General features: G+C 32.1%; 1 protein-coding gene across 2 annotated transcripts in view; it reads right to left on the reverse strand.

Moving 5' to 3' along the window:
* Positions 1 to 27,874, reverse strand: part of LOC111003916 (insulin-like receptor) — a 44,690-nt gene that overhangs the window by 11,891 nt on the left and 4,925 nt on the right. For both annotated transcript variants that reach the window (XM_022274674.2, XM_045630567.1), the window contains exons 3-13: positions 8,815 to 8,989; positions 7,706 to 7,817; positions 7,300 to 7,431; positions 6,651 to 6,792; positions 5,538 to 5,716; positions 4,984 to 5,130; positions 3,262 to 3,421; positions 2,341 to 2,482; positions 1,735 to 1,955; positions 1,253 to 1,427; positions 609 to 838 (exon numbers count right to left, since the gene is read on the reverse strand). In XM_022274674.2, the coding sequence (XP_022130366.2) occupies positions 609 to 838; positions 1,253 to 1,427; positions 1,735 to 1,955; positions 2,341 to 2,482; positions 3,262 to 3,421; positions 4,984 to 5,130; positions 5,538 to 5,716; positions 6,651 to 6,792; positions 7,300 to 7,431; positions 7,706 to 7,817; positions 8,815 to 8,989 (1,815 nt within the window). The remainder of the gene's footprint in view (positions 1 to 608; positions 839 to 1,252; positions 1,428 to 1,734; positions 1,956 to 2,340; positions 2,483 to 3,261; positions 3,422 to 4,983; positions 5,131 to 5,537; positions 5,717 to 6,650; positions 6,793 to 7,299; positions 7,432 to 7,705; positions 7,818 to 8,814; positions 8,990 to 27,874) is intronic.

Consider the following 27,874-nt stretch of genomic DNA (forward strand, 5'->3'; position numbering starts at 1 on the left):
ATAAAACAAACTTAACGAATCCAGGAACTTTGACAAAATGAAACACGCGTTGCGCTTTTTACCGCGAAGGTATTTTTTTGGTCTTTATTATCTCTTTATATAAGATTCTCGTGTCAAAATGTTAGGTCCCATACTCCTCCGAAACGGCTCGACCGGTTCTTATGAAATTTATTATGTATATTTAGTAGGTTTGAGAATCGGAAATTTTTATTTTTTTATGTAACGACATAAAAAAATAAATGCAACCCATAATTTTCATTCTCTACAATTGACCACTATCCTTTATTTTTTCAATTAAAAACTTATGACATGACCTCTGACGTTCATATAGAGAAAAATTCACAGAACAACCTAATGTTTTTATTCCGGAAAACCGAACAGTCTCTGGGGTAGCATAGCAAAGTATTCCATGTTACTAAACTATACTAAAAAGGTAGGCTAGGCAATAAGGAGAAACGAAGTTCGCGGGGCAGCTATATAAAAATGTAATTGTAACCATCAAACAGTAATTACACAGTTCTGTTTTAAACTTTAGTCTAGAAGTTAGAAGAAGTAGTACAGACAAAGGTTTAAAGTATAATTCGCATTAATTAGTCCAAATCACTTACGTCCCGGCATAGTAGTGAAGTATATTATAGGACTTTGTGCGCCTTTCCTGTCCCTTGTTGTGTACGTTTTCACGTAGGCCGCGTATCGAGTGAACGGCTGTAGTTGTGTGAGTGGGTAGAAGAGAGGTTGGACGTCATTACAAGGGTTTGCCAATAACTTCTTTTTGTTAGTCGGCAACGGTTTTGTTGTATTACGGACCTCGTCAATCGTTATATCGAGAACGCTCCAGCTGCAATTTATAATAAAATATATCGCTGCGTAAACAATTGAATGTGTATTACCTTATTGTAAGCGGAAGCTTTCCTATCTGTGTATACATAAACAAACTTTTGTATAATTTTGTATACAGAAAAGATTTAATCACCAATTAAAGAGTAACAAATTCGTGATAGCCAAAAGTAAGGACGAAACATCTAAAATCCTAACGAATCCAAAATCCAAATCCAAAAAACTTAATAATTTGATAAATATCCGCAGTAAATTAAACTTGATTCAAGTAAAATTATTTCTTGTTCTATTTTTAAGCTTTCCTCATGTTAAGTGATAGTGAGCTTGCTCGGCTCGCAAGTGCGTCGGCCTTTTATGAATTGGTACGCTTTTTTGAAGGACCCTAAGTGAGAAGTGTGAAAAAAGAGATACTTACGTATCCGAACACGCGTCTCTCTGTCCATAGAATGTAACGTTATGTTCCGCCTGTATGTAGTAAATGGAGTATCCGATTAATTTGCGAGTATCCTCCGAACAATACATGTCCCAAGTTAGTATCGCCACACGGTTCACCAGAGAATGGACCTTCAGATGAAGCGAGTCTTGGAAACCTGTAAAAGGGTTGAAATCAAAGAATAATACAATATAAGCAAGTTATGATCCTGTAAATTTAAAATAAATAAAATTATTATTTTTATCCATCCATGGGTACGACGTGGAACCCATATATGTACTAAATATTAAGTTTTTAACACTTAACTTTTAGATATTTATTTTTTAGTGATACACATAACTTTATATTCTCTTGACAATTCTTTTTTACCCCTACATAACTCTGCTGAGAATCTCACCGTCTTCACAACCAAAACAAGTTAATTCTTAAAAATATAATAAACTACTTACACTTATTCTACTTACAAGAAGCCTGGTCTCCGTTGTTGTCTTTGGAAACGTCAAGATCAGTGAATGTTGTCATTGGGCTCAACGTCATATTCTTGAGCATTTCTATCTGGCTAAAGCAGAGCTTCGGATTAAAATGTATGAAAAGTCGGCCCGACATTATTTGTATTTTCTTGCCCGTGCTCCAATCCCACAGCAGTTCAAGGTTTGGGTTGTTGAAGATGTGAAGACTTTGTCCCCTATAGAAAAGATTTATTTCTTTGTTTTTATTTATTCACTAAATTCTAAAAACCAATTTTACACATTTTTTTCTAACAACTAAACCTGAAATTAACACAATATTTTGTATCTCTAATAACTAAACAAAATCACACTTGTGATGAAGTTATCATACTACTTCTTATGCATTTGTCGCGCTCCTAAACAAGACTGGTATGGTTACATGAATACAAACCACAGCGGTTTTCTAATGAAACATACTGTGATATATTATATTATTTTGCAAAATAAATAATAAAAAATAAATAAGTATATAACCAAAAATTATAGATATAGTGAAACTTGAATAATTTTTAGTTCTCTTGTAAATTAAGTATAAAGTGATGTCGTTGACATTACACTCACTTGTCGGTGGTACTTCTTCCGATTCGTTCTAGATTCTTGAGGAACATGAGCGATACGAGTGGATAAGAGCGCACTACTCTTAACGCCCCGTCAATCTCACGAATCGCGCCGAGAGCGTTTTCTAATACGGCCATTGTATTACCTGCAGTAAATGACAATTAAAATATACTGATTATACAAACAACTACAAAACTTTGAATGAATTTACTGTCAGACATCATGTGTTTATTTTTTTTAATAAGCGTAATCCTAAATAAGCTCGTGGAGCTGGCCGTGCGATTACTTTCGGAAATCCAACCAATCGGAAAATGAATTATAAAACAGATTATATATACCTCTGCCAAAAAATTTGAGCATAATCTTGATGCCAGCCAATTTTATTAAAGAAAGCGGGTTATGAAAACTATATCAAATTAATAGCAAAAAAAATACGTGAATACATACTTTTAAAATTCTCACAGATCATAGTTAAAACAGAAAAAAAATATTATTAATTTTTAACTACGTTTGATGATACAATAGGATATTATGTATATATTTTTTAATACTTCGCGATTTAAAAATTGAATTGAAACGCTCTGTATGAAAAATAGACTGCTAACATCCCTTTTATACATCCATCTATACATAGCACTCAATTGAATTAAAATGTGTAGTCTTAAAAATTGTGTTTTATTTATTTTTATTTATCCCACATCAAACTATAAATATGTATAATTTTGATAAAATCATCCAGAAACTTAAAGTAAGGACACTGTATTCTATTCTATTACCATACTTATATGGAAATTCAAGGTTTTTCCTTCTACAAAGCATAAATACGATCGGACTAGCGTCCATAGTAACTTCTTGTATTTTTTGGCCACCGCTTTGTTACTAGTCAAATAAACTTCTTAGCCAATTTACATAACTATGTCCTACCTCCACTGGCCCGTAACGCGATCTCCAGAACACCTCGTATGTGGGTACAGCCACGAAACTTCTCAGCTGATGCGACGCTATCAATTTTCCCTCCTTCGCAGTCCTGTTTACATCCAGTGGCAGGACACGGCTTACATAGTGAATTGTGCGGCTCCCCTGTCTGACACCACGACACTCTATATTATAATTGAGAATAAAGCAATATTCTTCGGTGTTACAGGAAGATCTACCTTTGGGATTTAAAAAAAATATTGCACAGCGTTGTAACTAAATTGCTAAATTTATGGTCTAGGTAGATCCTAACTAAAAATAGATTTTTACTATCTTACCCTAATACGTTTCATAGAATGCTAATGCTTAATAAGAAGGAATATATAAATAATGTATTTCGCAAATTAATAGCTATTTTACGGGTAAATAAATTTAATTAATTATAATGTGGTATTAAATTCTTCCACCTCATGAATTATTTAAATGAGCAAAAGTTAAATGCTTTTCATTAGAACATAATTACCTAATTAAGCATCTAATTAATCCCTTTATTAAATTAATAAAGTTAATGTTTGTAAAGAAAGAATAACATTTAATGCCAAGAGTTATGGTCGTAACTTCCGTAAAAAATAGAATCATAATATTTATACACAATAAATCTTTTTATCATTTTTATAATCGTGCAGATAAATGTTAATGTAATGCAGATAATAAAAATGTTATTTAATTATAACGCATACAAAAGGCCGCGTTTTTTAAATATTTAAAGAGAAACCGTTGTGACTGAATTATTAATAATTAAGATTTTTATTATCTGCACGTGGTGTCTAAAAGAAGTAACGACTACTAAAATTAATGATCATTAGGACTTGACACAAAAAAGAGGGGGGAACTTTAAATTTCATAAATTCGTAAAAAATACTGAAATTTTCCAAAATTTTATATTTATTACATAAAGACTATTGGCTTGACTATTGTAGGCTATTGGCTTATATTTAATAAATATACCTGAAATTCCTCGTCTAAAATAGGATAGTACATAGACTTGAAATTTATTAAAGGAATGTTATTGATAACAGTTATGACTATTGATTAGTACTTCTAATAAATTGGCATGCGGGTATTAGTTTTGCTCCAGTAGCACGAAAGAAATCGTTGATAGCTCTGACATTTATTATAATTTGCTGGTCGTGTCCACATGTTTTAGGGGAGACACCGCTTTTTATATTTTCGTATCTATGTTAATTTTGAAATGTTCTTGTCCTAATTTTGTGGTCCAAATAAAAAAAAAAAAAAATAATTACAGTTATAATCACAACGAAGGGACTACTACATATTTGGTTGTAAAACCCAACGACATTGTTATTAAGTACCTAATACATATAATAGAATTCAGCCGGGACCTTTGATTTTGGTCTTACCGGTCTGCTGTTCTAAACGCCGTCGTAAACGGCTTTGATTGTACTTGTTTATGTTAATTATAATGTACTTTATTGTCCACAATTTTAGTTTGTTCTTTTTCGTGAATCAAAAATTATTACTGGTATGTATACGTAAGTTGCAAATGTGTTCGACGTGGACAGAAAGACATAGTGTTTCCACTAGGTATACCCTTATTTTTTATAGGCTATGATCATAACAAATAACTATGTTGTAGATATAAATTAAGAGTTGCCTTGTAAAGTTAAGTTTTTTTTTAATTTTATCGGATTGAGGTATGTATTATCTTACCTCCATATACCCGCTGGGGCACGTGTAAACACATTTGTTGTTATCCAATATCTTGTATGCCTTTATATTTGGCTGGCTTCGACCATCCATGGCTTGTGGGATTGGCATAGACCGGCATTCTTCCTCTGATACGCAACGTCGTGCCAACTGTTGATAAAAAAAATTGTTGAACAAGATTATTTTTCATTGCAAAGAAACATTATACATAAGTCTTAATGAAAATATCAAATAACTCAGAAATTAAACCCAGTACTGACTCCTGGATATAAACCGACCAATTTTATAACGCGGCGCGGAAATTTTTATTAAGTCAGGGTTAATTTAGAGTAATGGCCATTTTCCATGATTAATATATTTGTTTGTTCATCATATATAACAAAGCTACTAATGAGTACACAAAGTATCGATTATGGTAAAAGCTGATAAGATAAATCATTTAAAAATATTTAATTACAATTATAAATAACATCTCTTAATCTCACACTATCTGTAAGATGACAAATCTTTACTACTTCCTTACACTTCAATCAGGAAATTAAAAATATAAATAATACCTCATAAGTGTTTGCAGGACACCGTTCGACGCAGGTTCGTTCTGCACCATAACGAAAAGAGAAATTCGCACAAACGTGACAGTCGCTTGGCTGGGGTCCATCACAACCACCAAGACAGGTCGCGTTGCAGCAGGTGCCATTTTCAGTACACGCCCGCTCTCCACATGAGCTTGGACACTCTGAAAGAATTATTCAACACTTTGAACCAGATGATCGCTTCAAGCGCTTCATTACTTTAATTGTACGGTTAGCAAACAAACGCTCGATGACTGAAGATTAGCCTGTAAAGTAAAATAAGCGTATGTACGCTACCACTCGGGTATTGAAAATCTTTGCCATTTATATAAACAAACTTTAAATCTTTTCAATCCAAACTTCCGGCAAGTCTAGATATATATTAAGGATAAAGTTCTTACATGCAAAACACCAAATTTATTTTGAAATGAATATTATATTTATTTAATTACACGATTCAAATTAAACTCCAGATTATTATCGTTTAATTATTTAAACGTTTTTAAACGATGCATTTGTCTTAACACTACTTAAAGTAAACACTCTGGACATGAATTAAAACGTGACCCTAATATAATTCAAATTACATTAACATTCATGCCGTCGGATTATACAAATATATTCACCGAAAAGTTCCACCCTAATGATTGTAACTTACAATAAACTTCACGAAAGTCGGCATAAGACAACATTTTTATGGAGCATTTAAACACACGTCGAAATTTTATTAAAAGACAACGGCAAACAATTGTTTGCCCGTGTCTGATACGAAACAAGTTGATTAAGAGGCTTTCACAAAAAATAATAACACAAGTCAATCAGGTGCGGAAGAATTATCGTAGAGTTAAAATTTAATTCTTAGTAGCAAATAGAAGGTGAATTGACAAGAAGGAAAGAGCAGGTGGTACACGGCAGAGAGTGGCACAGTATTGACAGAAATAGCGGGATTTAAAGGAGGCCTATGCCAAAAAATAGGAATAAATAGATGGTATAATTATCAGCGTATTTATGTATCTGAAATAACAGACCTTTAAACTTAGCACAGAGCAGTAATTTAGTGTTTTTAGAAGGGGATAATATTCCGAAGCTCAAATATACCTCTCTTTTGACAATGTTTTTCATCCCAACAGAGAAGATGGCCAGATGGATCAGCAGGACATTGCAAGTGTTGCTGCCGATGGTCCTCTAACCGACTTTGTGCGTTGGGGCATAGTCCGCACAGGCGAGTGTCATAGTTTGACTGCAAAACAAAGTTTTATTAGAAACAAAACACGACAAAAAGCAGTATTTTCATAACGACGTGAATTTATTTTTATTTCAAAACAATTCAATGTTCAACATTCTTTAATAAAAACGGAAAACATCTTTAAGAGCATGTACAAACATTAAATTGAAATGGCTATAAATTCATATCAATAACGTATTACGAGAAAACAGCATTCCTCGTATATTATTGATGTGTGAATAACATGCCGCGTACGTGCATAAAGTATTCGAAACGGAACTTACAACAAAGTGATCCCACGGTTCGATCAAACAAGTTTGGTTGGGCGCATTATTGTGCGAGTGAGACTCGCGATATATGGTTATATCACACAAACAGTTTCCATTCAATGTAAAAAATATGACATCCGAAGAGATTTTTGCTTCATATAGCATCTCGTAAATTTAATTTGCCTATGAATATTTTTGCCGTTTTACTTCGTATTATTAGATATTAACATTACTAATATAATTTGGTAATTACCCTGATAATATTATTGCTTCCGTCGATCACTATTTTTGACCAATCAATAGTATTTATGTAACAGAGTCTATCATTGTTCTGAATGCGGACCGCTCCTCTCTCGATCCGAGTAAGAGAACGAAGACCCAAGGACTGTAAAACAGAATAGTGAACAATAAATGTACAATAAATTATCTGTCAAAATTTCTAAATTAGGTACCTATAATTAAAATCACGCAAAGCTATAAAAGCTTTTCGAAGTATTAATAAATCGGTTTATTGATTCAACAAACGATCCTCTATCTTCTGTATGTTTCACGCGTATGGCTTAGTATCAAATATTTTATTTAAAACAAAGTAATAAATAATATTTAAATGTTATTATAATGGAAAAGAATTAAGTGATAGTTCAATTGAAGATTTATACCTCAAGACCTTCATTATCAAAGATGACGAGGGCATAGTCCTTAAATAGCTGCAGGCCTCGTATAACGGCTAGATTAGGAAACAGTTCACCAAGGTTCCGTACGCCACGTAATCTGAAACAAATGGTTTAGAAATTACTGTAGAACTGACAACGAGAGGGACATATTGTACGTAATGTATTGTACTGAAAATAGTTCAGTATTTCTACTCTAATATGTTATGAATTAAGTTTAGGAACATTATAGACAATGCAATCCAGGTCCGAGTTTATCAACCCTGATTTCACGGGATCGAATTCTGGTTGTGCACCAATCTCTATCTATGGGTGCAATGAATAGTAGAGAGAGAGATAAGAAATACCAACAAGTCTATGTTAAGCAACGTAGTCATGTTATTAGCGCCATTGATTTTTATAACCAATCATTAAACCATAGATAATTTACTAAGATCACAAAGGCAATTAAGACAGGGTCGTCCACAGACGACATTAGAGAATAAAAGGGACAGACTGTTTTTGGTGTCATTAATCAATTTTCTTTATATATTTCACCTATTTGTTCTAAGTATTAATTAATACGCCGGGACACGAGGTAATATTAGGTCTCATTATACCTACCCTCCCAGTTGAATATCAAATTGCTAAGTCATAAATTACTATAAATACTGATGATTTTCATGTGCTGTCAATAGCAAAATCTACGTTCATCGTAAAAGATTTGACGACGACGTGTTTTTTATTTTATTAAAAATTGCACATACAACTGTAATACTAAGAACTGGTACTATCGTGCACGTGTAGCAAACAAAAACAGTTACAATTTATAAACGCTTACATTCTAATAAAGTTATCAAAAGAATACGCTCTGACTCGCCTACGGGGCGATATTGATATTAGCAAATTTAACATACAAATTAGAATTATAACCGCATTGTCATAATGATGATGCAAAATCAAAGTTCCGATCTGATATGCTATGTAATTGCGATGTTTTTAATTTGTTCATTTCTTATACTTTAACAGGGAACATAGTACATATTCGAAAGATAAACATAATCGTAGACGATACGTATATGTGCCCTATATTACTATATATTTCATAGTTTGTTTACCTATATATCAATATGTATCCGGTAACTTCGCGTAGATTTGGAAATGTGTAATTTGCGAAGGATAGCGGCGTGGCGCGTTCCATAAGAACTATGTTGAGGTGACCCTCAATCACTCGGCAGTCCTGCAGTTTCTGCATGTGATCTGGATTATTGCGGATGTCTATCGAAGGACATACTGAAACAAAACAATTTATGTTATACTTGCAAGTATTGCATCCGTCATAATCCTCATAAGAGATTTGCATACCCATATAAATAGGAGACACAATTGGCGTATTGCAGGGACGTATGGCGTTCGGGATGTAGGTTATTACAGACTCGTGCTTTTTCTTTACCATGCAAATATTTCTAATAAGAAGCTACTAATTTCGGATTTATGTTAGGTTTCTTTTTATCTCATTAAATTTAATATCAGTAAAAAAATTCTACTGAAGACTTGGCTCTATGGGCATAGTTCCCTTTGCCAACCCAGAATGGGCGAAGAAAAAAAAATCTCTGCTTATATTGGTTTACGGTTGGCGCCATTTTACAAAAAAAATCTTGCGTGTTGAGTTGTTTGTTGCACAAAATGAGTAATTTCGACGATATATTATTTGAATTAACAACACTCAAACTCATTATAATTGCACAAAATGCTTCGGATAACATTTCACCGGAAAAGTAAAAAAGTCGCTACATATCTACGTATGACGAATTTATTGCGTGGAGAGAAAAAAAAGCACATAGTTTAATTACATTTTTATCGCAACTGTATTAAAAAAAGTTGTTCAGTACATGTGCGGAACCGTCCTTGCAACTTGTTCCGACTGTCAACCCTCACCTTTCCTTTCAGACTTTCGGCACTTGTAATGAAATACTATTTTTTAAATTTAAGGACAGGACATGTGACAACGATATTTTTAATTGATTACCTACAACAAATACTTGCTGATTTATCTAATTCCTACCTAGAATTGTTTAATTCTTTGTAATTAATCTGTTATTGTTGGTCAATACTCGATCAACTAGTAATTGACGATCTCCCACAGAGCTATACCACCACATGGAACGATAACGCTGTGAAATAATGTGAATGTTATAAATTACTGTTTATGATCTAATTTACCCAGTTGTCATACAAAATTGAATCCCTGGAATGTAGACGTAAACAATACGACCTAATGTTTTTGCACACTATTTGCAATGGTTTAATTGACTGTCGTGACTTATTGTCGCTTTAACAATACTTTTACAATACAGGACAAACCCAACTATTTCAAATTCCTTGTACTAATACAAACTCTTACGTAACTCAGTCATGTATCGTATACCCTCAGGTTAAAACCACCAGGGTTACAAGGAAATAAATATATTTAATGTAAATAAATAATATGAAAAGAGCTTGGGTATCTTTTATTAAAGATGGCGTTGTTATTCTTCCTTTTTTTACATACACATAATAATGATCAATGCATCTTGGAATTAATAATAAATATAAAGTACATATTTTTTCTATGAGCACATAATATATATGTGTGTGTGGAGATTTACTTCTACGGTTAGGCTTAATTACAGTACACTTTAGAAACATAAGTGTTTTATGTTATTGCGTCTTAATTTAATAATCATCTCTATTTTGCTTCCTTAATATTATTTTCCAAATTAAGTGAACGTAAGTAAGTTAAAAGATCCAAATTAGACAAATGTACCTAATGGAATAAATGAAATGATAATGCAAATTATTATTGCAAAGAAATTAGGTAAGATGTAATTTCATGAAAACAAATTATGCCGTTTTTACTAAAACAAGTATATTTGGCATATTTCATATAGTAAATATAGTTCAACAAGAATTGTATTGTAACGTCACGCCGTAGTACTATCGCCGTACTACAATTTACGACTGCACACACGGCTTACGTAAGTAGGTACCTACTCAATAACCAGTCCTCGTGCAAAACAATAAAGAACGCTCGCATATTTATTATCTTTAGCATTATATTTCCATATTGTCTACAATTCTAAGAACATATAATTTTATACGGCAAATGAATGTTGTTTTTAAATCTTTAAATATTTATTCCTAGCGACTGACCCCAATGCTTAAGTGTGCGTTTTGTGAAGAAAATGAATATAGTATTCCCATTTGTAAAGAAATACAAGGGAGCAATATTTTAGCATTATTAATCGGATATATTTAGTATTCTGAAGGTTAAAAGCAATTGCGTTGTTACATTACGATAGCGGCTACGCAGTAACGCCCATAACATTCAGTACGCACGCGCAAGAAACTGCAAACAACGCATATATCAAGAAAGTATTATGTAATATCAGGCAAAACCAGATTCATTTAGAATATTAATAACAAACCTATGATTAAATACAAAATAAAAATTCAATTTATACTAGTATTGAGTATAAAACAATAAGAATTGTTTGCTAATTCGAATTACGAAAATGAATGAGTAAAACTTTGGGTCAAGGCTAAAGAATGCGACACAACGATCGTGAATGAATCGTGAACGTCAAAACGGGAACATCACTGCGTAGTTGTTTAATGTTTTACCATATGAATACTTAATCAGTCAGGACAGGAATTAACGATTCGTTCTGTTATTCAACATTTTAATCGTTAATCAAATACATATATAAATATTTAGGAACATAATTGGTGTAAACTGGTCAATATTTGTGAAAGCGATGTACGTAACAATATTGAACTGTTCGGATAGTACGTCAAGGCGCAGTGGGTGCATTGTAATGCAAATGAACTCTACCGAAGGGCGAAGCCCCCTCCTCCGTCCACAACCTATCCCCGACCCCGCGTCTCAAGCACAACGGATATTTATAGCGCGGAATGTTATTGTACTCTATATAGGTGGTAATGACGTAATTTACTCTATCGGATTTCCATAAGGCACTAATTATTATAAGTCATACAGAAAAACAGTGCACAGCGTTTAACGTTCAATATCGTATTTGTTTTTTTATAAACCAATTTTGGTATTATTTTTATACATGCTTTACTTATATTGAACATCCATTATGATCAATAATGTATCTGCGAAGATATCAAGAGGGAAACTCGTGCACCTATAAAAATGCTAGCGACAAATAAATACTATAAATAGGCTCATCTTCATGATAAAAATATATAGGTTTTAAAGCTTAAATATTCGTCCTTAGAGCTGCGTCATTCGTTAAGACGTAGTACATGCAACGTAAAATGCACCCTGCATTTGTGCAAACACTTGGCGTTCTGACGGCGCAGCGATGCATTTCCTATGGCGTCATTGTAGATAATAAGAGCTCCAATGAGATAATTGAGTGCCAAAAGTAAAATTTTATGAATTAAATTATAACAATGTGATTAACATATTTTCGACGAAATTAGCCTTCCATCACATTTGAATCGTTCCTAATTAAATCTTGTTTTTGCACGTTATCGCAGAGATTTATAGTTTTTAGCAAGTCTTTAATTAAAGAAGAATAAACATTTTAAAAATGTAATGCAAAGTATAGTGAAATCACCATGTTTTTTATAGTGTACATTAATGTGGATAGCATATTAACAGTATCAAAGTAAAAATACTACAAATAATTAATGATACATTGCTAAAATTAAGTCCATCAATGTTAAAATTTTGAATTAAAGAAATTCTTAGATTATTACACATTTATAAAATAGTTATGATTACAACCGACAGTAGGTACCCGACTTTGAGTGAATTTAACTTAATTAAGCCGGCACCTGTCAGAAGTTCTAAAGAAGTCTCCGTAAGTAGTTTAGGTATTCGGCCATTACTGATGATCTTACCGGCAGATATAATTGCCTTAAATTTTTCGGAGTTGGATATGACGATCTTGTCTTGTCTGTTAAGTCATAGACTCTTTTGTAATCTTCTGGGTCATAATGGTGAAGTGATGTTTCATCCATAGATAGTTATGAATCGAGTTCAAAATAGGTAAAGATCTTGGACGAACTTATACTAATCCTTACTTTCGTATGTTCGTCGGAAAGCATTTTGGGCACCCAGTGCGCTGACACTATTTTCATACCCAAATGAATTTGTATAATATTATGGCCACTTCCTACAGAAATAATCATTTATCTGCCTATAAAAATATAATAAGCGGCAATAAAAATAACACGACGATCCGTTAAGACAATGCTTTCAACTTTTTGAATCATTTGTTAGTCACTACCGATATAGAGCGTTCGTTTATGTTTATGTATCGTTTATTGAAGATTTTCCTCGCTTGAACATACATAGATCACCAGCGCGTAACCCCAGAATATGGAGTAGCCCTAATGTTGCTCTCAAGTCTCGATTTCCCATCTCCGTAGAAATTCCATAATAATTTTCAAGCTTAGCAATTATGAGTTGATTCTCTTAATTTTAAGAATACTTCCAAGAAATTGCTTCTATTTTAAAACAAAAGAGACTCGATTGCTATATTTTTTCGTATGCGAATGTATCAAATTATCATTATTTATTGAACACTGCTCGTAAAACTTTAGCATTGAGAAAAAATCTTTATATCAAGCCAAGACTAAGTACTTATGAACAACGAAAATATGGTATCTCGCCTATTGATACGAGAGTAAGACTGTCATTAACGTCTCCTCCCGAGTTACACTTTCACTGCAAATAGACGAACTTGTCTAGTATTATTGGCGTCTATCCCATTAGCTTTGCTCTTCTGTTTGCGACTGCGGCCATATATCCTTCGGGAATGAATTTTATATTAGCTAATTCAGCAATGAAAGATAATCATTAATCATTATTAAGAAAATATGTATTATTTAATAATAAATATTACACGTAATTTATTTTCCTTTAAAACATTTAGGAAATTGTTATTTGTTGACATGAGTTAATAGAAAAAATTGTAACGCGATCACTGTTGACAACGGATGGAAGTCCGATAAGTATAACTATAAACAAGTGATCCAACGGCTTACGGGTTTGTAAACCGTTTCTTTTTTTTATAATTACTTCATAATGTTATAGGGAACAAAAATTCCTAATATCTTTATAAGATTATATTTATTTGCATTCCCATTATAGTACAAATGATTCGTGGTTAACGGTATGTATTGTAAATTCTATTAGATCAGAATTTGATATTATCAAACAAAAAATAATAATCACCTCTATAAAAATCAAACCATCTGAGTAGATCCGAACAGCCTTGCAAAATAGGCAAAACCTTAACCACCTAAACACGAATAGTAAAAATTAAGAATTCTTGAGAACCATTATTATTATAGGCCAACGTTGATTTATGTTTCCGGTTTGTGAATGAAGATATCAATGGTTTACTCACATGGTGCGTTCGTAGGCTGTTCATTAACACTGCATATTAAAACAAATGGAAATTTTGTTCTTTTGTATTACACAACACACACCATATATCTGAGTATTTTTAACGTAATCAACATATTTTTTATAAATGAGCTATTAAGAATCCCATTAAGATAATATCATTTATAAGGAAATTTATTTGAAATTGTTGACTATCGCATTTATCTACATTTTTTTTTCATAATCTACCATGAGTACTAAAGTACAAAAAAGGGAGTGCGTACGTAGAAGATTAACTTAAAATAATCATTATTTTAATCCTTACAATTTACAAGTACCAAGGATATATGTTAGGATTGCTGTTGGTTAAACATATAAACAATTTCAATTTATGTCTTATAATATTACATAAGATATGTTTTATTAATTTTTATTACCCAAACTACTCAATTCGGAATCGTGGTACTAAATATCCTTCTTAAAATTAATGCTAATTCGATAATAAGAAAAAGAAACAGCGAAGATTCGGGTCACGATCGTAAAAAGAGAGTAGTAGGTACTGAGGGCCTTATGGAAAACTAGTGAAAATGTCGTTTAAATTCAGCCTACATTTCTACTTGTATTGAAAATTTGTTGTTATCGATATTCATCAATGTGATAAGCAATACATAATTGTTACTTTAATACTATAAATTATATATAATTACAAACTAATACACTGAAAACATAGCCAAAGATGGAATACATCATACATTATACTACAAAAGGTTCAATAATTAAAATGGAACGAACAAACAAACAAAAAGTAATCAATACATTTAACTAAGTGGTACCTAATTTGGCCGTGTTGTGTGATGGTGTAAAAGTGAGGGTCTTGTTTTTTTATTACTCTTTAATAATATAATATTCTAAGGTATCGAACATGTATACTAACAATACGATAATAGACCTGTATAGTAGTAATGTTATTTTGGGATTACATTGTCTTGACCTTTAATTATTTAACTAATTTATACAAATATTGTAAATCGTATTTTAAAATAGTAAATGTGGAGTTTCTTGCCCATTCTCCACGAAACTACCATTTGTATGGGGCAACTACAATCATCTTTATAATTTATAAAACGTTCAAAAGTACAATTTCACGTGGTCTAAATTAATTGGAATAAATAATTTGAGAATACATCCTTAGATATTATAAGAATTATTACAAAGGTTACATTATTTCCGTTAACTTTCATGTTTGTATTAAAAATAACCTATTGCTAGAATCTTTGTGTGTCGAGTAGTATTCGAGGAAAACAATTTAGGTCATGCTTTCATGGTGATTACAATAACGGGCTGTATTGGTATTAAAAAACAAAAGCATTCATCAAATGCTAGGCAGGTTTTAAAGGGATTTTTTCGGAGAACACTATATACGTGCTGTGACACAGCACACATAACTTAAATTCAAAGCGAAAACAATTTCCTAGAACCTAATGATAAAATGCGCATATAATTTAATTCTTCAAATAAAATGTAATTAAAACTTGTATCATTTTGTAGTACCTAGTTAATATATATGATTTACTGATAAAAAATAAAAGTAAGAGAGTAATTAACTCTTTTATCATTTTTTAATGATTTGTTCGCTGCATCAGTATAAGTCACCTTACTTATACGAATTCTGTGACTTGAAGGTGGAGTACAGTCAATCGTTAAATACTTGTAATAATAAACATGATAATATAATAATATAGTTCAATAATTCTATAGAGTAAATTAGTTAGCGTCAGCAAGAAAAATAGTTGGCAAAACAAGCATGCATATATTTGCGGGCGGTGGCCTCGGAGGGCTGCCTCAGGTTGTTTACGTCGCAATATTCGGTTGCGCGTGAGTCACCGACGCGGCCAGTTCCGCCGACATACCAAATACAATCAATTAGTGATTAGATCACTCCAGCGAACCAATAACAAAACATCACGGTACATACATTCCGAAACTATTATACTAACAACCAAACAAGAGCAAAATAGTTATTGCTCTCGAAAACACGAGACAAGGCCGCAGACAGGTTTATTGACCCGGAAGCGCTTAAAACGAGATTATTGTGAGTTTCAAGAGAACTATTGTCATAAAGATAAGTTGTTTACCTATAATAAAGTATCTGTAAGATCGTTTAATTACATTGGTCTATACCTGTGATTGGCATTCCAATTACGGTTAAGCAGAAGGCGAATGGCTACCAGCGACAGGCGTGTAGTCGATGTATTGCTACATTCCAATTGAAGTATTTGCGGTTATCGCGGAGGCCGCGGCTAGTTCGTTCTCCGGGTTCCGCGGAATGCGTTCAGATTTCGGAATGCTGTCCAGTGTCCACTGCATTACTAACTGTCCGCATATAAGAACATGTGCTGTCGGATGTCCGAGCATTCTCAACAAGACCCTTAGAGGAAACTTTCCGTCGTTACTTATTTCAGAGGGAGTCATACATTATTTACACCATAACAACTAGATATCAGTCGTATATTAGTATGCAGTAGATTATAGTTTAAATAGCCCGGAAGAGATGGCTTCTTAGCGATAAGGCCGCCCTTTACATCCCTTTTAATTATTATGTTATGTATTTGTTTTTGTTTTAATGCAACGAAATTAAATAAATAAGCTATTTTTCGTTTTTGATTCTTTCAATATTTTTTGAAGAATATTAGAATACTACAATTCACACACACGTGCAAGACTGCTATCTATTTATTTTAAAATGAATATGGAATAAGTTTCAGTGTAAAAATATTTATTCGGCTGAGCGTTCAGCAGTCGGACAATGACGCCAAAGGCGAAATAAATATTACAGTAGATACGATTATACGATAGTCATTTTATTTGCAGTATGACGTAATACGATTGACGCAATAGATAACCATAAAGCCGGAGTTTTAGGCGAATACAAATTTCGATATAAATAACATCAAAAGCATTGTCGAATACAAACATGAAGCTAGATTATTAAAAAGTTACGATCGCCCGCCGACATACTTTAAATTAAAATACATATATTAATGTCATTAAGTAATATATTTATCATAGTAAGACTAAAAAACAAAGGAAAAAATATTTCTGACGAACAAACGCGATAATAAAACTGTCCGCTTCTCTTGTACTAGAATAATACATATACTTGTGAATTATAAATATACTTTTACTAGAATGTAACTAGAATTTTCGAGAACAGAACTTATACTTATCGCACCAATGTACAGAGGGTAGTTATGTCTTACGATTTCTACGTACGTGGGATCTACCTAGCGCGCACAACGCAGCTCGGCCGCTAGCACAGTAGTTCGCCCGTTTGAGCCTCTCCTCGCAAAACAACACTTGCTGAGGCAATACGAAAACATGTTCGTCTATGATCACGTTGTATTGACATATAAAATAAGATATTTATCTCTAACGTTGTAACGTAATTGGCATTTCCACAACATCCGACAGCAAAAAACTACCTCTCGAAATTTGATGTCGGCTTACGGAGAACCAACTTTAAAAATAACGAGTACGTACTTTTTCTTATTAAAAATAAACAATATGTTAAACTGGTATCAGCCAGATATGACATTAAGTCATGTTTTAAAATAGCACCTCACGCTGAATACGCATAAAACAAACAAAGCATGTTTTAAGCAATTTCTTATTGCCATTTATAGATTTGTACTTCTCAGAAATGATAATAAAGATCTCGTCAATCATAAATATACTTGTATACACAGAGAGAGGAATCAAAACAAATATAACACAGTTACGTGGCGAGCACGACAAAATTAGACACTGACATTGAAGTTACGTGCTAGAAGCGTTTCAGTTGTTATGCTTTTCGTCAAGAATTGAAGCAAAAATGGTTCTTAATAATCTAGAGGTTACGTAGTGGGGCTCGTTCTGGGGGCGCAAGGTTGATACTGTAATCTACTAAATGGGATATTTGTGACGAATTTGTGGAGGGAATATAAAATCTACTTTACTTGCAGTGGGTGCATTTGGTTACAGTTAGTTACGATATTATAAAGATATTCGCTTTTATAAAATAGAATAGAATAAGGCACCTTATTTGCATTGAGTGAAATCTAAATTTAAAATGACAAAACTTCGAATACAAATATTCGTAGCCTAAATCTCATTTTGATTTGTATTTAGGGCGAGACAAATTTAACTAGGACCGGTCTGCACTGTATTATTTCTTTCATCAATAGCATTATAATACATAATGTATGATGTATGACATCTTTCATAGTAGTTTATTTATTTGTGTTTATGAATATGATAGTAATGAAAAGATGTAGTATATTTTCTGGCTGATAGCGTAATTTTAATCATTTATATTACAAATAATATAAAATACAGCGTCACAACTTACATGACCCACCACTAATTGATGGATAGAAAATAAAATCTTTACGAACACGTAGATGTAGTGGAAAAAAAATTATTTTCTATATTTTTATTATATATTCATGGTAGGAAAAGAGGTAGTAACATTTTAAAAAGTGAGCTGCATAAACATTCTAACTAAAAAAGTGGCGCAAGCGTTTATCAATATTATCAGCGCACAAACAATAAGATTTGCGTCCAATTTGGAATAACATATTGCCGAGTTCAGCCTTGAAACTGCATTTAAGTTGACATTGGAATAAAAACGAGAGTCAAACGAATAATAAATATCATTTGTTCTCAGATTTATCTCAGATAGATTGCAATTCGAAATAAACAAATTTACTCAATTACAGAAGTAATTGACATTTGTTACGTATTTGAGTCTGTTTACGTCATAAGAACAGAGGTAAGTTAATCTACACTGAAATTTATATTTCCTTCCGCCTTATGATTTTTCTACCAAACATAAATGAATTTGCCTTACTTGTTCGAATGCAAGAGAATATAAAAAGTAATAACGTCGGTAAAATATTCTTGCAGAGCTCACCCACAATTTTTCATTTGTTTCTTGATCTGTTTTATTGCGTCTTTTATCGGTTCAAACATTGTCTGTTTAATTTCAGTGTACTAAACGGTAGTCGTGTTTACTTACAAAATAATAATGAAATAATATTTTCAAATTAAGATATTCATTTTGATAATCATAAGGCCTTATGATAGTTCGATTAACAGATAAAGGGCCATATTTAGATCGTCCCTATAGAACATTAAAGACCACAACACTCCTAAAGTTAAAACAATATCAGTATTAGCTACAACTTGATTGTATAAACACACTATCCCGACTTATATAAAATAATGTAGATGTTAATATCGATTATAGGGTAATCACATAATTTAAAACAATTATAATTTACTAATTATACTAATACTGATATTGTTTTAACCTACTATTAAATTTTTAAACGAAATGCAGGGGGAAGATAGAACCTCCAATGGCTTTAGGCATTTTTAGGCGTTGAATTTAAAAACTAATTAATTTACAATCTGATAAGGTAATGTATAGAATATTCTTCCAGAAACGACCCGCGACAACTTTTTATTTGTTTTTCCATCTGTTTTATTGGGACTTTTATCGCTCCAAACATTGCCTGCTAAATTTCTTTTTAAAACATCACCGGTGAGTTTTTAGAGAATTGTACTTTTCAAATGTTATTAGAATATATTCTTAAATTAACTTGTGTTACTAAAAAATAATTATATAACTTATTAAAGATATCACAACCGTTAAAGTGTTTTTTAGGTTTATATTATTTAGAAAAAATATTATTGTCTTTCTTACACAGAAGTGTTGATGTAGAAGGGCGTGGTCAAAGACGAGAGTGTAGGTAGGACTTAGGAGTAGAGGGGCGCAACACAGAAGCCGTATTTTGCGATCTATTCTTTGAATACTAAAATACCATAAGGCCAGACCTTATGGTATTTTGAAATATCGCTTCTGAAATATCGGCAAATGAACGTTTAATATCTGCAGTTTATTGTTGGAAGGTTTTTAGATAATATTGCAGAAGCGCGAAACGATATAAAAATTCTTCTATCATATAAACATCTTACAATAGCTTAAAGATCTTATTTCCTACAGTTAAAATTATAATAAGAGAAAAAAACTTTTAACATTTGTCAATTTTTCTTGCATAAGTAAACGACGAAGATAAATTTCCATATGTTAACATAGCAGCTTCCAAAAAGTATGTGAAACTAAATATGATTAATTTACACAAATGCTGCGCATTTTTCTATTCATGGAACGAGATAATGAGGACACGACCTAAACCTAAAATGTAGTCTATAGAAAGTTGAAACAATTAAAACTCGCCATTCAATATTTATGAGAAGAACATTAGAACATAAAGAAAATTAGATTTAAAATCAGTACATATACCAAACAATTATAAATTATTTTTATCAGCCAACCTGCAGTCGAATAAAGAATTTTCCTCGAAAACAGGTTTCTTGCATCGACTACTTATGGAGTGTCGAAGTTTCAATGGGTTTATGACGTTTTACGCGCAATATAATGGCTATAATGCTATATATATATCATTGGTCTCAGTATAAATAATGAATTATTTGTATTGGTTCGACGTCCTGTTGGACAGAAAAACTGTTTCCAGTTTGTGTTTCCACCATACTTGTTGTAAACTTCTGACTGATTATGTATATAATAGTAGTGGTTGCCTGGAAGAGATCGCTCGAAAGCGATAAGGCCGCCAGTTGCTCTCCTTTTCATTCAACTATGTTAAATTTTTATATTGTCATGTAACGAAGTGTTAATAAATAAATAATATAGTTGGCTTAGCGGCGAATGGTCTCGACGTCTCGAATTAAAGAGTCATGGTGGCCGAGTGCGGTAGGTCGGGTACTCATGTGCCTCGCTCTATTTATACAACCCGAGAATTTTTTTACGAACACATTTTTATGAAGACATCCAATCGGCAACCATTTGCACGTGCTTAATGTCAAGTGGAGGTTAAAAAATATGTTTGTATAAGAAATTTGCCGCTGAATATTATTTTAAAAAGTGCATTATAACATGCCGCTTTATTTTCTACGTCTATCTGCTGACCTTGCGTTTATTACCTTTGTTTTAAATCGGATCGGTGTGAATAAACAAACATTGAGTTAATCGAATCTTGCTCATAACAATTATTTACGCGTGTGCCATGATTGCGATTACCTATCTACAATAAATATTTAGGACCTGGATGACCGAGCTCAGCTCGGTATTTTTTTTTATAAATCATGTTTTTTGGAAATTTTATTTATGTACGAATTACATACTAATAAAATTATGAAATATGAATATAATTATCGAATAAAGATAATTATATTCATATTTAAGTTTTTATTTGACTGACATCTTTAAACGAACAATTCTATGTTTAAGTTGATAAAACACAAATAAAATGTCATTTTCTAGAAATGATTCCTATCTAAATCGATTTATGGCCCCCGAAACCCTATATATTTATATATATATATATATACAAGAATTGCTCGTTTAAAGGTATAAGATAAACAAACTTATGTATCTGAGTGATCCGCTGACATAATAAGTATATGTTTAATTATAATATGACTTTGTTGGTTAAGATTACAAATACTATTTCTGTGTTAGAAAGACTATCGAGGAAGAAACAAAAGATTCGAAGAATCAATACAAAATATTGCACAAACTTAGAGACAGCTTTCGTAAAAGGTTAAAATTACGAAAAAATTAAGATAGAGTGTTTTCTCAGTCTAACCTCATTATAACCTTACGGAATTTTTTTCTTTTCTTTCTTTATTCCCAAGAATTATTATTTTTGTGGTGTTTGAAACATAGTATTGAAGCCTAGAAGCATAGATAACATAAATCATTATGAGATAATTATAATAACATTTTAATCAGAGGTTAAGTTCATTTAAGCACGCGCCATAATGCATTTATCAATTTAAACATTACCGGTTTTACTTACACGCTTTCAAATTCAATAATCATTTATTCATCTAGGTAACATAATGTTCACTTATGAATGTCAAAAAAGAAATATACATTGAATGCTTCTAATTTTTTCACATTTACCGCCAGTTCTGAAATCAAGGGCTTAGAACGGAAGAGAAGAACTGGCAATAAACTCTCCGCCACTCTTTTTAATCGCCACTTTAAATTTGTATTGCTGGATAACACTCACTCTCAAACACATGGTAAAATAAAGAAACCGGAGATTTCAGATTTCATATTTCTTTTATAAAACAATTGAATTTCAAATTAGAAGATAAATTTTAAATTCATTGGCGGAGGTTGAATTTTTCTATAAATACAACGTATGGTAATCGTGAGGAAACTAACAAAGAAAAATACTGAAATCAGAGACCAAAACCAAGAGTTAGCGCAAATGTTTAATTTTTATGTGACATCACAAAATTATATCAGCGAACTTCAGTAAAATATTCGTGGTTTTATAGACTACTAGTGACCCGCCCCAGCTTCGCACGGGTGCAATGCTGATGAAAAGCAGGTTTTTATTATGTATTGTTTCCGTCGCTGGAAAAAAAAGGCTATTATTATTCCGTCGCTGGAAAGCTCCGATAATAATATACGCGACATATACCATATATACATATACCATCACGGACTTTTCTGTAGACCTTTTCAATGTGTACAATACTTTACTTTTTTTTATTATCAAAATAATGTACTACTTTACTTTAGTACATTATTTTGATAAAACTCGTACATAGGGTTCAGCCTGCGATTGCAATGTAAGCGGAAAAAATGTAATTATTTACGACATGACATTAGAAACCTCAAAAATAACAGTACTTCTCCACTATTTAATGGATGTTATTATACATATATAAACCTTTGCTATCTATTAAAAAAATCCGCATCAAAATCCATTGCGTAGTTTCAAAGATTTAAGCACACAAAGGGACATAGGGACAGAGAAAGTGACTTTGTTTTATACTATGTATGTAGTGATAGACACCCAACAGGGAGTCCGGATACCAGTCCGGGCGGATACACTGATATAAAATACCTCGGCGCCATAGATTTTATCATTGATATTTATTAAGTACCTCTTATCTTTCCTTGAAATTTGACGAGCGGTATGTTTTCATTTGATTGTCGCTTTGAGTTTTGGACAAAAACAAAAAAAAACATTGATAATAAATTATAGAATAGATTATTCATTGAGTATTAAACGATAATTATACAGACAAAAACGTCTATTTAATATTGCATCATTGCACAACACCAAATTTCTATGAAAATGCATTTTTATCTTAAACTTATTATGAATAATTTTTATTTTGTCTAATTCTAAAGCGAAACAAGGTTTCCTTGTAAGGAAAGATTACGCATTATATCGATTAGTAAGGTTAACATAAATTTTTTTTTTACAGTAGCAGAATTTTATTCTCTCACGCGTCTTAAATTTCAGAATAGCGACAACTGGTTTTGCTCTATTATTTCTGTGCCTTACACACTTCTGAACATTATATAAAGAACTAAATTCGTTTAACTGTATCCAATAAAACGGCGAGTCTTTTATCATCATTTTTATTCACTAAATACTATTATAATTTTATTTAAAAAAAGGACTTACCTAATTGCATTACGAATGCAATGTTTGCAAACAGTTTATTTAACACGTTTCACAACTACAACTTTGATAATATCTACAATTTTTTTATTTGGTATCTCTTGTGATAAAGATATGAATACAAGATTTGTTATCGGTTGCGCATTGTAACTTGCAATATCAATGTTTTTTTATTTATTTATTTCCACATCATTTTTCTATCTTAACAATTAACTACTAATGCGACAGAACGTACCCACACCGATTATCCTACGAAAAAAAGGTATATCAATGAATCATTTATAAAGTACCAAATTGAAACGTAGAAAAAACGTCATGCTTACAGTGCAGTACGGGGTATAGGACATAGGTGTAATATGCATAGATATTTTCGAAACAGTACAAGTACAATTCAATTAACAAAAAAACATATTTTCTCATGCAAATAAATTAAGATATTAGTAGATAAATTAAACACCATTTCAAATTCATTAGAACTTCACTAGGCGCGTTTTGACGTAATTGTTCGGTAAATTAAAAAAAAATATCTACAGCAGAGACGTGAATATTACTTCTATGTCCACTTGTGTCGTAATCATACAAAAATCAGATTAATAGGATGCGATTGTTGGCATTTAAGATGTTCAGAAGTATCGAATGAATATTTAAATAAATCACAACTAATTATACCATATGGCCATTAATTATTACAGTTATAGAAAAACTTTTCTTTTTTCAACGTAATAATTTACTTATTTTGAATTTGGAACCCGTATATTTCTTATATTAAAACCTTCTTTCGATTTTGCGCCATTTCACATATTTTTTCGAGTTCTTTATCAAATTACAATATAGAATGAGGCGTTAAAGAAAATATTTATTATAGATCTAGATAAATCTAGCTAAATCTAGATTTACAATTAAAGGCAATGGCTCGACCAAAGAGCCGGTCGCGATACGTAGGTGAAAAGCACAGAAATATCCTCTTTACCAATGAAAAAATTTTCACGATTGAAGAACACTACAATAAGCAAAACTGATACAGTGTGCGTTTACAGTTCTAAAGATACTATACTGCGCAAATGGTCGGAAAGGTAAAATGTGGTCATCATCCTGCCTCAGTGATGGTTTGATCATTGATGGGGCATGTGTTATCAATGAGTCATAAAACTAAATTTTTGTGAAAAAGCCGTGAAAACTTCAGCCAAAGTATATCAAGATACAGTCTTGGATCATGTTGTGAAGCCTTTCGGCAATACACTTTTATAAATATACAGAGGACTTTTCAGCAGGATTCTACACCTAGTCACAAGGCACAAAGTCCAAGTCTGGTTTGAAACCAACGTTCCAAACTTTATAAGAGCTAAAAACTGACACTCATCTAGTCCAGACCTTAACCCTTTAGACTTCAAATTATGGTAAGTTTTAGAAGACATGACCATGCTCTAAAGGATACGGCGACATTGAGTCTCTTAAAATATCTTTAAAGCTAGCAGTGGCGAAATTTCCCATGGAAACTGCGTAAATCTATAAATTCGTTGCCTAAGATTAAAGGACCGTATAAAAGCCAAAGGTAGTAGCCATTTAGAATAGATTTTTTTTATTTTTTGGTAAGACTAATAAATATGTAGGTATAAACTTTAATAATATTACATTAGTCAAAATTCATTTATTCATCTATAGGTCAAAAAATGTACACTTATGAACGTCAAAAAAAATGAATCTAATTTTACAGTTACTGCCAGTTCTCAAATTATTACATTAAAAAAATCTTTGAAACTTATGGTTGGTATGTAGCCATAAGTTACGCGGCGCGTAACTAGCATTGAACTAAATATTTGTTATAATAGGAGAACCTATGGTGTAGGAAGTCTTATTTTATGAATGGCAATTATTCTTTTATAAAATCCACTTTAGGAGCAAATTAAATATTTAGGTTTCAGTAAGAGACTGGGTTAGACTTAGGATTAACACTCGCTCATGGGGGATCGGCGCCTGCGCATGAACGAATCACTACTAATTTCGGTCACGGTGACAAATCAACTGAGAGTGACTGAAACGTCAAAAAGTATAAAAAATAAAATGGCACGGAATGCATGGCCCGCGCATTTTACCCCCGATTTACTTATTATATTTGCCTCCTTGTCTCTTGTAAAAATTGTCAATGGGAAGTATACATTGATTTTTACTACATAAAATTTGTTGTTTGTAGTAAAAACAAATAAAAAAATAATTTTAACCAAACGGCTTATCAGATTCAAATTTCGCAATTGGCTTAAATCTTTACGATATAGCAATTAATCACGACAACGCCACAAACTACGGGTCAGATTGTATTTGTGTTCAAATCTATCTTCTAAAATATGTCTTATTGCTAACCTAACTTTTGTTTACAAGCATGTTAAAAGCAGTGGTTTCGTTTTCGATGGGAAATTTTAATTCATAGGGGGTCGTAAGGGCTTGTCTGAGCCGAGGTCGTTCAACTTTGCGACAGATGGTAGTTGAAGCTATAGTTATTAGGTAAGAGGACAAAGACTGATTTTTACACAAAAGGGTATGAACGCGCTCATAAATATTTGACAATAAATAAATGTCAATCCATTTTCATTACTAAGAATGCTTAACAATTATAACATTCTAAAATTATGAATGTGTAAGTAATTTATTAAAATTCGTTCTGTAATTTGAGGAGAGAGTTTACCATATCGACGGGAGGTATATTAAATTTTTGACATTTACGACATTTAAAAACCTTTGAACATTTTACATTGAAAATTAAGATACGGTGTTCAACATTACGATTAGATTCTATAATTTATATTCAGGATTTGCATTATAATACATATTTTTGTTTTTTAAGTTCTATTTTCTTATGCAAATACTCTAGTCTGATGTTGAGTAATACTACCGCCCATGGACACTAAAGTGCTTTGCCGACCTTTTATTAATTTGTACTCTTTTTTCTCAAAATCGAATTGGTTCTGAAATACTGTGTTTAATGTTTCTCAAAATTCGAATTCTAAATTTCAGAAACATTAAGCAAAATACCCATGTAATATATTGTGATGAACTTTGGAAGATATTAAATATAAATATTTGTAGATGGAATGGCGATTAATTTAATAATCATTTGTTCTGTCAGCCAAAAAAACTTGTTATGTCATAATTGTTTCACGTATTACATTGACAAATTGTTAACTGGTGTTTACTATAGTGGTTACTGACAGGTTCAAAGTCCGTTGCTATTATAATATTCTTATGATTTATATGAACGACGTGAAAGTAGGTCGCTCCGATGTTTGTATAAGAAAAGATTTAGAATAACTAAAAAACACCTCTATTATATATTTTACCCTAATGCATTCCCATAACTAACATTTAAAGTTATTTGAGTATCTTTACAACTATTTATTTTTTATAGAATATCAAACTTGACTACTACGAAACATCACGATTTAAACTAGCAAAAGTTACCTTTATAAGATAAGGTGTGTATTTAAGAATACTCCAGCAATAGTGAGCTCAAACATTTCGCACCCTTCATATAATAATTTTTCAATAGAAGACTTGGTCCGTACAAAGTTCTAGCATAATTGAATGTCGTACCAAGAAGAACACAACTTTGTTTTTACAAACTGATGAATACTGTACATAACAAATCTGAGACGCACAGATATGAGATAACTTGCTATGCAGTTTTTGGAATTGACGGAAGTACGATATAATTTTTAAACTAAGTAAGTCGGCGACGAGGGAAAACTTCACCATAGTGAATACTATGGTGAAGTTTTCCCTCGTCGCCGTATCTCTAAATAGAGTTCAACAGCGCGCTTCAAACACTGGGAAAAAATTGTAAAAACGAAATCACGACCCACAGGTGGCCTCGCAGCAGGAAGATCAATGGCCTCGGAAGTCTTGACATATTCGCAGCGTAGTCCACACTCATCGTCATCCATTGGTTAAAACAAATATTACTCATTCATTCACTAGTTTTATGCGAGTTTAGTTAGCGATCCGAATTAAATGAAAGAGGGACATAAAATAATTTTAGGAAATACATATATTAGTAAAAAATACCACTGATACTATAAGCAAAATTGACTTCATATCACTATCCGTGAAACATATATTTAAACGTTCAGTAAAATAATATCAGTTATGAACATTTGGTAACTTCATAATATTTCAGATTTAATTAAACCCAATTACGTTACTGAAGTACATTAACTGAAAAGATTA

This window comes from Pieris rapae, chromosome 1 (assembly GCF_905147795.1).
Source record: "Pieris rapae chromosome 1, ilPieRapa1.1, whole genome shotgun sequence".
NCBI lineage: Eukaryota > Metazoa > Arthropoda > Insecta > Lepidoptera > Pieridae > Pieris > Pieris rapae.